Raw genomic sequence first — 12,978 nt, 5'->3', positions numbered from 1 at the left:
AAAAGACTTTGGCATGATCCAGGAATAGCTAATTGCTTGAGAACATCTTGCCTCTTCCTATTCTCTATCAAAGCCCACTAATGATCTTTGATTGGCTAAAGACAATAGCTTTATTCCTATGTTATCCTATGATTCTTCTGCACACTCTACTAAGAGGCAGTATTATATAGGAGTTTGATAGCATGGCTTTCCTTTCCAGTCCCCAAAACAATATATTCTGGCCACTGAATTTAGACAGTATAGAAAACTGATACTGTCTAAATGGTCACAGTTCATCTTAACAGACATATCTACAACGTGAACACAAGTGACTTAATAAGGAAGCAACAGGTTTTAAATACATATATAGGGACAGCTATTTCTAGAAAATCTTTAGACAGGCATTTAAAAAATGCACAGTAAGAGGGGGCCAATTTTTGATTCTCCTGCTTTTAAGAGAGGAGCGTTGTGACCTAATGACAGTAGGGCTCACTATGTTGTGTGGGTACTAACAAAACACACCCACCCAATCATAGCATTCAGAATTTCCAGTGACCTAAAATAATTAGCAACGCTCATAACATGTCCCGAGTACACAGACATGCATATCCACAAGACACACTCAGAAAACATTAGAATGGAGAAGGTTAATATTCCTGACACACTATTTCATTTATGTGTGTGTATGTAAATACATGCATACGTATAGATAGATATATGCAAGAAGTTATATTCCAAGCAATAAACATAATAAGGACATAATAAAACCCTCCTTTTTGTCTTCCACTCTCAACCTCACATTCCTCCTACCCTAGAGATGCACATTAACCCTGATACAGATTGTTTTCAGCATTATCTGATCTCTAATGAAAACCCAAACAGGAACTCCTGACAAAGAAGAATCGGTAAGATAAAATAGCCTTGTGGGCGCCGTGGCTCACACCTGTAATCCCAGCACTTTGGAAGGCCAAGGCAGGAGGATCACCTGAGGTCAGGAGTTTGAAACCAACCTGGCCAAAGTGGTGAAACCCCATCTCTACTAAAAATACAAAAATTAGCTGGGCATGGTGGCAGGTGCCGGTAGTGCCAGCTACTCAAGAAGCTGAGGCAGGAGAACTGCTTGAACCCGGGAGGTGGAGGTCGCAGTGAGCCAAGATCACACCACTGCACTTCAGCCTGGGTGACAAGAGCAAAACTCTATCTCAGGAAACAAAACAAAACAAAACAAACAAACAAACAAAAGATAAAATAGCCTTTTCTGACACCCTATAGGGAGGAGGGGAATGACACAGATGGATACGCTCTCACTAAAACCCTTTAAAAATTATGTCCTGCTAATAAAGCAATTGAAGCTTTATAAAAGTCCATGCATTTTTGACCAACATTTTTACTAGTATATTTAAGTAAATTATAATGTAATAATGGGTAGTAAATTTAATTGGTAGAATATTTCTGTTAATATATGTCCTAATCTAATTTCAAAAAGAGAGTGTAACTACTGTGACTCAATTACATGGGATGCACCAAAGTTGCCAACTCCATGCTTACTTCCAGGACACAGCGCTAATGCCTGGAAGCAGCTTCTCAGCAAGAGATATTTCCACCTTTTCGTCTGAATAAGGTCTTATGACTGGCTTTCACCAGATCATCAGTGGAAAGGGGCTGACCTGATGCAAAGAAAGGTATGCCTTCCTCACTTTCTCTACTATATGGCATAGAGTAAAAACTACATGATGGAAGGGGTCCAGTTCGCCCAGTCACTACACAGAAAGTGGTCCATCAAACATTCTAATTGGAGTATGCGAATGACAAAATGCTACCATGTTAAGCTACTGTGATTTTAGTTTATCTGTTACAGAAACTAGCATTAGACTTTTTAAGAAGAAAAGCATTTATAATACAATTTGGATTTATATTCCTTTGCATATCTTAATTTTTCTAAATATCTCATGGACTAAAACAACCTCTTTAAAAAATAAAAGGCTGGGCGTGGTGGCTCACGCCTGTAATCCCAGTAATTTGTGAGGTGGAGGTGGGAGGATCACTTGAGCCTAGGAGTTCAAGACCAGCCTGGACAACACAGTGAGACATTGTATCAAAAAAAAAAATAAATAAAAATGTAAGAGAGGCTGGGCATGGTGGCTCATGCCTGTAATCCAAGCACTTCAGGGGGCTGAGGTGGGAGGATTCATTGAGGTTAGGAGTTCGAGACCAGCATGGCCAAGATGGCCAAATCCTGTCTCCACAAAAAAATACAAAAATTTGCTGGGTGCAGTGGTGTGCACCTGTTACCCCAGATACTAGAGGGGCTGAGGCAGGAGAATCGCTTGAACCCAGGAGGCAGAGGTTACAATGAGCCGAGATTGTGCCAATGCAGTCCGGCCTGGGTGACGGAAAGAGGTGCTCTCAGGAAAAAAAGAAAGAAAGAAACAAACAAAGAAAACAAACAAAATAAAATAAAAAATAAAAGTGAGCACACAACTATGACTTCGCTTTTTTTTTTTTTTTTTAATTTTGGCCTAAATGATATGTTTTCCCATTCCCAACATTTAAAATTAAAGATTCTAAATAGTATCTTAGTATATATGATGCATGCCATAGGCAACAAGTTACACACATCTATTTGCCTTCTTTGACTGAATAATATAACTGAAGAATCAATTTGGAGGCTGACTTAGATACTTGGGATGGAAATGCACAGAAATATTAAGTTTCGGCAAGAAAAATTAGGACATTTGGTAAGTGAGGATAAAAAGGTCTGTGAATTTACAGAATCAGGTGCCTCCAAAGGACATTACATTACCTACAATTCAACTGGCAGAGCAACCCTCCCCACACCCCTTTCAGGCATAAAAGAAAGGCCTCCAAGCTCTTGCAAATGAGAAAAATTCAGTCATTAGTCTTTAGCCATTAGTCTTTTACTAACTAGAAGTCCATGTGACTAAGAAAGGCACCTACAGGAATAGCCTACGGGTATACAATGTAGTCTAAAAAAGGAAGCAGATTCAGAATTATAAACCAATCATTGTCCAATATTGCAATAGTAATTAAAAAAAAAAAAAAACTCTCTTAGATGAGAGTCCAATATCTAAACAAATAAAATGGAACTATTCTGTTGAAGTAGTATTTGGGGTGCTGGAATGGTAGCTGCTTGGACCGCAGGACACTGTTGTTCCAGGTGAGTCCCCTGCAGTGATCCCGAGGAATGTCTTTGCAGCCTCCAGAGCACCACTTAAAATGCAGGGGTAAACTGAGGCAATGAGACTCTGAGGTGGTTTCTTTTTGTTTAGAAAAAGAAGTGATTTCCCTGTAATCCTAAGGATTAAGACCAGAATACTGGGGCACCCGTTTTAAGAAATAAAGTATGAAAAAAATGCTGTCTTTGAAGTAGAATTACTAAATTTTCTGATCTTTGGATATTGATTTTTAGAATTACATCACTAAATTGAGCTGATCAAATACTTGTGCTTTATATCAATCATTATATAATTTGAAATTCATTTCTATTCAAAACCATTAATTTTAAGATGCAACAATGATTTTAAAATGTCAACTATTATTCTATCAGCATACCATACAGTTAGCATGTTACTTTTCCTTCTAATTTATAACTTACTATTTCTAGCCTTTAGTTTCTTTTTTAAAGGGAAACTTGCATATAGTAAAATGTGTAAATTTTAAGTATACTGTTGAAGAATTTTTAACATATATGCACATACATAAATCTATATAAATATACGTGTGAGCATATTCATACAACATACCCCTTGTAAGGTTTAAATTATTTTTACACAGCTATAAATACCATATATAATAAAGTGCCTTTTTTCTTCCTTTTAGCAATATTATTTCCAAGGGACAAGAAAAACTTTCACATTTAAAAAAGAAGGATGGAAAAGAAAAAGGCTCTCCATAGTCAGATATAATTTAGTAACCCTCTAAGTATAGGCTAGCTATTTTCTTAGTTTTAGGGATGCTCAGAACCTTTAATATGCAAATGTGTGCATGTTGGGTGTGGGAGAAATACAAAGCTATAGTTCAGAAATTTATTTTAATCATGGAATCATTTTTTTCATATAAGACTAATATTCTACTGTTTATATTATTTGTTTAATTTATAATTCAATTATATGAAAAATACTGCCCTAAATATTTCATCAGGTGGATGCACCATAGTTTTAGTTAATCAGTAAAATGACTAGGCTAAGGGGTGCTTACATTCCTACGCTCTAGGCTACCATCTGTATTATTTAACTGCTGTGCCTTCATAAGCCTGATACACTGCCTCAGGCTGTGCATGTTCAATTTTACTGTCCTATAGTTTGTATTAGTAAACAATTTTTTAAAACTAGGTATTTGTTAAGCTATCTGGAATTTGTTTTTGCACACAGTGTAAGGTAAAGCGCTAAACCAATCTTCCCCTGGTACAGGCCATTTGTCACTTACTAAATAACTCTTTACTAAGTGAGGACGTGAAACCTACTTTTACATTAAATTTATTCATAATTTGATCCATTTGGGGGATAATCTGCCATTGATGTGTCACACTATTCTTTGCCAATACTATATTTTGTTAAAATGTTATAGCACTGCATATGTCTCTGTATGTGGTTGGTCTAGCCTCTCTTAATTAATGCTCATTCATTTTTTAGAGTTTTCTTTGATTTTTTTTCTTATAGATGAATTAGTAGTTTAATCAGGTTCTTTAAGTGGGGGAAAAAAAAACTTGAAATTTTGATGGAATTGCTTTTCTTCCTGTCTCCTAAACACTGCTAATGTAAAACTGAATGTTCTCTTTTTATTACATATTCTGCCTATTATCTTTTCACCTAAGGTTTAAAAATAAATTGGCTTCCATTTTATGGCAGTATATCTTTACAAATAAATTTTACATAAAGCATGCACGAGGGTTTCAATATTTCCACTTCACCGTGTAAGAAGAAATTACAATTATTTTTCATACAATAGAAAGTTGATTTAATTTCTCTCCTTGGCAATCGTGAAATGACAAAACACACATTAGATGAAGAGAGAACATTTAGTTTACATATAAAAAATATCAAATGCCAATTTGCCACTTAACAAGAAGTTATCAAATATTTTCCCCAAAGAATAGCAGAATGAAGATAACTAGTGGACTGGAACACATTTTTCAAAGCAAAATAAGAAATAATTAGTATCCTGTGTTGCTACCTGAGCTCCAGTTGCTATTTCATCAGCAGCTTCATTCATTACTCCCAGGGTTTGAAAAGCAAACACACATAGCTCCCGTTCACACACAGTAGGCTACAAAAGAAAAGGGAATCAATATTAATCACAGAACTTTTTCCCAACTCTCAATTTCAAAATTAAATTCGTGACATTTCACATAATAAATAGAAAATGCAGTTTTAGTGTTTTTTAAAAAGGAAATCATACCACTTTAACAAGAAATAAATTCTTACATTTAGGTAACAATTAGCAGAATCATTTACTAATATAGAGTCAAAAATATTATTAAAAAGATCCTTTTCAGTTAGTTTTAGACACACTCAGAACAATTTAGCAGTAAAAAATTCCTTAAATAGGAAAATTTATCTCTTGTGCTTTCATATACATTTGCACATGAGATGCATAAAATGTAAATACCTACGCTGGTGATATAACAATAAATGAGTTTAAATATGAAAGCTATATAAAACAAACATATGAAAGAGAATTCCACTTTGTCCTATGAAATTTTGTTTGTAAAAAACAAAACAAAACAAAAAGCATGATTCTGTTTACTTGCTACCCAGCTCTTGAAAGACTCGTTTTGTTGCAAACACTTTTGACTTCAGTAACCTCGTGAAGTCAACAGCACTGAAATATACACTCTGCAATTACTTTGGAAGAGCTCTCATCTTTCAAATCTAATATAGTGTCATCCTCTGATTTATCTTATCTCCCAAGTTACATTGCATTAGGTAGCTGATGAAGCCTAACACGATGCAATCCACGGTGCCTCTGCATAGCAGACAAAAGGCATTTGTTAGTGCCACTGCTCCTACGCTCACTTCTTTCAGAGGCCAACTTGGTCTCTTGCTTAACCAGTGGGGACATATGGCCCCATTCTGAACATCCTTTATGTTCAGAATGGGCCCATATGCGTGGCTTTATAGATAGAAAGCTTGACCAATTACAAAGCTTTCTGGTTGACTTTGCTCCAAAAAGGATTTTAGGGAAAAAAATGAATCTATATATTTCCTTTGTCAGACTTAAAAGTGCATTTGATTCCATTTTCAGAAACTTCAGAACCATGAGAGGAAGTAAAGAAAGTTCTTCATCCAGACTCAAGCTATACACTCTGCAATATATATTTAGATATACATAGAGCAAAATGTTCAATTTCAACAACTTTTCCTTTGAGTGTTTATTTTTAACATTCTCCAATTTTTTTGTGTATCTATATGTGTATATGCTTTACCCTCAATTTCCCCATGGATATTATATTGCTTCTTTTGTTCATTTTCTGGGGCTTAGAGCATGGTATGACCTGAAATAAGGCAACCACTTACTGCATATTTACGATAGTGTCAAACGCTATTCTGGTGCTTGAATACAATGAAACAGTACACAAACAAGAATCCAAGGAGAAGATAAACCTTAGATATCATAAAAGGCCCTGGGAATTTATTTTTATATCAGCTACTGAGGAAGTAAACAGTGACACAAAAGGGCACTTTGTTTTTAGTAACACTCTCGTAGAATAACCATCACTTTTATATGATTAAAATCCATCAATCCCAAAGGCTTATTTACTGACATGAGTTATGACTAGTTTTTATCTGAACCTTGAACTAGGCTTACTTTGTGATCAAAATATGTATATTTGTGTGTGTGTGCATGTGTGTGCATGTACATATATATACACATTCCAGGTAATATAACAATAGATATTACTTTTTCAGTGCCAAATTGCATATCTCAAAATAATAAGAGCTATTTATGACAAACCCACAGCAAGTATCACACTGAATGGGCAAAAACTGGAAGCATTTCCTTTGAACACTGGTAGAAGACAGGGATGCCCTCTCTCACCACTCCTATTCAACATAGTGTTGGAAGTTCTGGACAGGGCAATCAGGCAAGAGAAAGAAATAAAGGGTATTCAATTAGGAAAGGGGGAACTTAAATTGTCCCTGTTTGCAGATGACGTGATTATATATTTAGAAAACCCCATCATCTCAGCCCAAAATCTCCTTAAGCTGATAAGCAACTTCAGCAAAGTCTCAGGATACAAAATCAATGTGCAAAAATCACAAGCATTCTTATACACCAGTAACAGACAGAGAGCCAAATCATGAATGAACTTCCATTCACAATTGCTTCAAAGAGAATAAAATACCTAGGAATCCAACTTACAAGGGATGTAAAGGACCTCTTCAAGGAGAACTACAAATCACTGCTCAGTGAATTAAAAGAGGACACAAACAAATGGGAGAACATACCATGCTCATGGATAGGAAGAATCAATATCATGAAAATGACCATATTGACCAAGGTAATTTATAGATTCAATGCCATCCCCATCAAGCTACCAATGACTTTCTTCACAGAATTGGAAAAAAACTGTTTTAAAGTTCATGTGGAACCAAAAAAGAGCCCACATTGCCAAGTCAATCCTAAGTCAAAAGAACAAAGCTGGAGGCATCATGCTACCTGACTTCAAACTATACTACAAGGCTACAGTAACCAAAACAGCATGGTACTGGTACCAAAACAGAGATATAGACCAATGGAACAGAACAGAGTCCTCAGAAATAATACCACACATCTACAGCCATCTGATCTTTGACAAACCTGACAAAAAAAGAAATGGGGAAAGATTCCCTATTTAATAAATGGTGCTGGGAAAACTGGCTAGCTATAAGCAGTAAGCTGAAACTGGATCCTTTTCTTACTCCTTGTGCGAAAATTAATTCAAGTCAGATTAGAGACTTAAATATTAGACTTAATACCATAAAAACCCTAGAAGAAAACCTAGGTAATACCATTCAGAACATAGGCATGGGTAAGGACTTCATGTCTAAAACACCAAAAGCAATGGCAACAAAAGCCAAAATTGACAAATGGGATCTAATTAAATTAAAGAGCTTCTGCACAGCAAAAGAAACTACCATCAGAGTGAAGAGGCAACCTACAGAATGGGAGGAAATTTCTGCAATCTACTCATCTGACAAAGGGCTAATATCCAGAACCTACAAAGAACTCAAACAAATTTACAAGAAAAAAACAAACAACCCCATCAAAAAGTGGGCAAAGGATATGAACAGACATTTCTCAAAAGAAGACATTCATACAGCCAACAGACACATGAAAAAATGCTTGTCATCACTGGCCATCAGAGAAATGCAAATCAAAACCACAATGAGATACCATCTCACACCAGTTAGAATGGCAATCATTAAATAGTCAGGAAACAACAGGTGCTGGAGAGGATGTGGAGAATTAGGAACACTTTTACACTGTTGGTGGGATTGTAAATTAGTTCAACCATTGTGGAAAACAGTATGGTGATTCCTCAAGGATCTAGAACTAGAAATACCATATGTCCCAGCCATCGCATTACTGGGTATATACCCAAAGGATTATAAATCATGCTGCTATAAAGACATATGCACACGTATGTTTATTGCAGCACTATTCACAATAGCAAAGACTTGGAATCAACCCAAATGTCCATCAGTTACAGACTGGATTAAGAAAGTGTGGCACATATACACCATGGAATACTATGCAGCCATAAAAAAGGATGAGTTCTTGTCCTTTGTAGAGACATGGGTGCAGCTGGAAACCATCATTCTCAGCAAACTCTCGCAAGAACAGAAAACCAAACACCGCATGTTCTCACTCTTAGGTAGGAATTGAACAATGAGATCACTTGGACACGGGAAGGGCAACATCACACACCGGGGCCTATTATGGGGAGGGGGGAGGGATGGCATTGGGAGTTATAACTGATATAAATGACATGTTGATGGGTGCTGACTAGTTGTTGGGTGCAGCACACCAACCTGGCACATGTATACATATGTAACAAACCTGCACGTTGTGCACATGTACACTAGAACTTAAAGTATAATAAAAAAAAAAAAAAGAAAAAAAAGGATTAAAAAAGAAAGTTCTAAATCAACTTTATTGACTTGTCAACTGACTCATTATTTTAAATAATACGCCTGCACTCCTCAGGATGAAGCTATGATTTGATTAATTTGTGGAAACAGTTTTCCTTCCTGCATGTTCTTGGTTTAAAAATAACCCTCTTCCCATACTCAAGTGAGTAAGGCAGATTTCTAGGTATATTCTGCTACTCCAATAGTTTGAAGAAGGAAATCAGACAGAAATCAGGCACCCTAGAAAATCTGCTTTTTGGAAACAAAAACCAAAACACTTTGCCATCATACTAAAAAAATGAGAAGTAAAAGGAAGGACTATGTTCTTATAAAAATAATTTTATCTTTCCTTTTTAACACAGCAACTACAAAGGTCATGATGTCATTAATTTGTATACCATACACCATACTAAGTAAATGCTAGTAAATTTTTAAAATAACAATTCTGTATCTCTTGCTCATTTTTACTAGAAGGTTCAAGTAGTATTTAAGATGTAAGATGCAAATGACTTTATTTTGAGGTGTTTGTATATTTATTTTTGTAGAGTAGTAATCCTCCCTTTTCCTTGTTTATCCACACTTTATTTCTGAAAAGTTCAAAGTGTTAACACCAGCTGCTGCACTAAAAGAAAGTTATCAAATTATATTAAGTGACTAGATGTCTCTTTTGCTCACAGAAGGAACATCTTATTCAAGGAAGAGAAACTGAATTACTCCCTTAAAGACACACAAGTAGTTATATTGTGGGCTAGCCTTATCCTATTCCCACCCAATCCTCCACCCTGACAAATTCTACTATGACTATGTTATTTACACGGAAAATGTTAGCATCAATTCAAAACAGCACATAGTCATTAGAACTATTACCAGTTAAGTGTATTGCCATGTTTTATTGTACATAATTTAATACAAAGTATGTATGCCTAAATAAAACCAGGTGTTATATTACTTATTAATTCATTCTGAGTTTACAAAAAAACTATTAGTTCCAATTTGTAAAATACTACCTATTCTTAATATTATATTATATTGCCAGGAAGCAATTAACCGCTCTAATTTAGACTGCAAAACCATAGCAAGTCCCTCTATTATCAACACATACATATTTGCTATAGAATATTCATTAGGCACTATTTAAAAGCATGAGGAACGTATTTATATATGTCCCTGAAATAAGACATATTTTAGAAGTTTTCAACTAAAATGAATACATTTTTAACTTTATTTGAATCAAAGCAATTTAAATGTGAGCAATAAAAACATGTTTCAAAAAATGTTTTAAGCTCAGAAGAATATTTTAGAACCTAATTGTATTTTAAGAAATTTATGTTTTCCATGAATTTAAATTACCCTCTACTGGTAATAGAAATAATACAACTCTAAAGAATCTAGCTATGTATTTATGTAGAGAAAAGCATGGTGTAGGTTTTCAAATATTTTTGCCATGGTCTTTTTGTTTAAACAAAATATTTCACATAAGTCCAGTATACAAAACAGCTAAAAGTGGAGCTTGTTCCTGTTGGAGCACATGTGCACAGTTCAGTTTTCCTATCTATAAAATGGGAGTAAAAATAGTATCCAGCTCTCAAATTGATAAAAATACCAAGTGAGATAAGGTTCAAAAAATATCCTTGAGGTATGGAAAGCTGTTAAATATTAACAATATAAGGGAACCTGGAGAAGCTAGCTCTACTTCCTTAACTCAATGTGTATACAAAGATAAGTATTTAATAAAAAATAGTTTTCTTTGAAGCATATTATGAAGTAGCATTTTTATTTGTATACCCACAGTTTAAAACTATTGCTGCAATTTTTCTTACTAAAAATGAAATAAGCAGAGTAAATATAAATTCCTATTTAAAAACTGGTATTGAAAAATGCAAGAATAATTATATGAATATCTTCTAGAATTACAAACTTAGAAGCCTTTAACTCTCTGTATTTACAGTTTTATAGTCAATGCTTTGGGTTCTGTTTGTGGTCAAGACACACATTCAGGGTGAGGGAAGGTGTGCGGTCCATGAAGAGAGAGAGAATCCCACAGCAATTAAGGCAGAACCACAGTAAGACAGCATCAGGTCTAATTAGGCCTAAACATGCAGTAGTCTCTATTTGTCTCATACAACTAAAGATGTTGTTTGAGTATTAAAACTAATTTCTATTTAGTATGGATTTTTTTAAACAATGTTTTTGAACGAAAGGTTTTTTGGCATAATTATTATTTTAGTTAGTATTTCAGAAGTTGATATCTGAACTTCCATGTTGAAGGTTTGGGGAGGGTTTTAATAGGTTATGCTTTTTCATCCATTCTTCAAATATTAAAATCAGGTCTAAATACAAGCAGACCTATCTGTTTTACTCTTAGAAGGTAAAATGGGATATACCTAGGTCTACCCTCATGCTCAGTTTCTCATGAATTTTCATGGGAATGTCTTTGTGAAAGAAAATTGAATCAAATCTTGAGACCCCCAAACTCACTATGCCAAAGGGAAAGTTAAGCTTGGGAACTGAGTCAGGCCATACTGCTTTCCTTTTGTTCCCAAACTGATAGCTGTTATTTCACAGCTCCGTGTCATAGCCTCACCCATGAGACAGGTTTCCACGACAATACAAGGTCACACATCTCCCCAGATGGCCTCCCTCACAAGGAAATTCCTTGAGGCCCCCAAATCTTTCAGGAGACATACCCACTATAAACTAGCCCTAAAACCAAGTTCTGCTGAATCTCATCCTGACAATGTCAATTATTAGCTTATCTTCACAGAGCGAGAACAATGACCAAGAACAGATTCATCCTTGTGCCTACCCTGTGATTAATACATAACTTTTTCCTCTACTCCCTCTTTTCACATGTAAAATGTAGATTTACTGAGGCTAATCAGAGCCTCCTAAGAATGTAACCATTTGCCTCATTACCTACCCGTCCTCTTCCTCCCGCCTCAGTCATTTTTTGGTTAACACCTAAAACCGGACCAAATTATAACTGGGTGTTGTTAATTTCACTTGCAAAATAAGAACCTTAGTTACAAACATCTGTCTAATGTTGGATACACAGAAAATATAGATTCTCAGGTTTCTCAGTTGGCTTTGCTTCAGTAAGAATGGGCATTACTCTAAGTGGGTGACAGACATATGCAAACATATTTGGGAATCAGCAGACTAGAATCTCATGCCTCATCAAACCACTCAGAGCAAGTAATCCAGGGCATTTTACATGATAGGAGAAGAGAATGAGATCATAACTCTCATATCACATGTTGATGTGGGAAATGAGAAAGTCTATTAACCAAGGACACACAGAATGATTGCCAAGTATCAAAGACAGAAGCCCAGCTTTGCAAGAACTGTTATTCACACAGCCACATGGTTTTCTCCAGCAGAGTTCAGCAGTTCAGCAGAGTACACCATTGTACCAATCCATGATTGAGGTGATTAACGTAAGTATAATAGAAAAGGGCATTAGGAATTTAGAGGCTGATAAAACTGGCATTTCTGACAATAAGTCCTTGTTTTATTGTTTTTCAAAAACAACTGAAGACACAAACTACATTTAAAAAGCATCTCTAAAACAATTTGCTGCATTAACACTCTAGTTGATTCCACAATGGAGAGAACCATGCATTTGGTTTTGGTTTGGTTTTGTGATGACAGTATAAATGACACTTTTAAATTGAAAATCGAGGACTTCCTGAACAATTCTTGTGATGTTAATGTAAGCGTTATGCAGATGCAAAATGTTATGTGTCAGGACTCAAATCTGGGAGTGACATTTATAATTTTTGTAAACAAAAGTGAAGAAGGAGCAGCAGGGAGTTTCTAAGTATGTAGTTTAGTTCCCTGTATTGCAGAGAGTGTGACATGCTAA

General features: G+C 35.4%; 1 protein-coding gene across 5 annotated transcripts in view; it reads right to left on the bottom strand.

Moving 5' to 3' along the window:
* The window catches only part of PARP8 (poly(ADP-ribose) polymerase family member 8), a 189,998-nt gene that overhangs the window by 26,239 nt on the left and 150,781 nt on the right, over nucleotides 1-12,978 (bottom strand). For all 5 annotated transcript variants that reach the window (XM_001093952.5, XM_015140064.3, XM_078004416.1 and 2 more), the window contains one exon: nucleotides 5,173-5,265. In XM_001093952.5, coding sequence (XP_001093952.1) covers nucleotides 5,173-5,265 — 93 coding nt within the window. The remainder of the gene's footprint in view (nucleotides 1-5,172; nucleotides 5,266-12,978) is intronic.

This window comes from Macaca mulatta, chromosome 6 (assembly GCF_049350105.2).
Source record: "Macaca mulatta isolate MMU2019108-1 chromosome 6, T2T-MMU8v2.0, whole genome shotgun sequence".
In the NCBI taxonomy this organism is placed as follows: Eukaryota; Metazoa; Chordata; class Mammalia; order Primates; family Cercopithecidae; genus Macaca; species Macaca mulatta.
The sequence above is the reverse complement of the archived record's forward strand: the minus strand, read 5'-3'. Positions and strand labels throughout refer to the sequence as shown.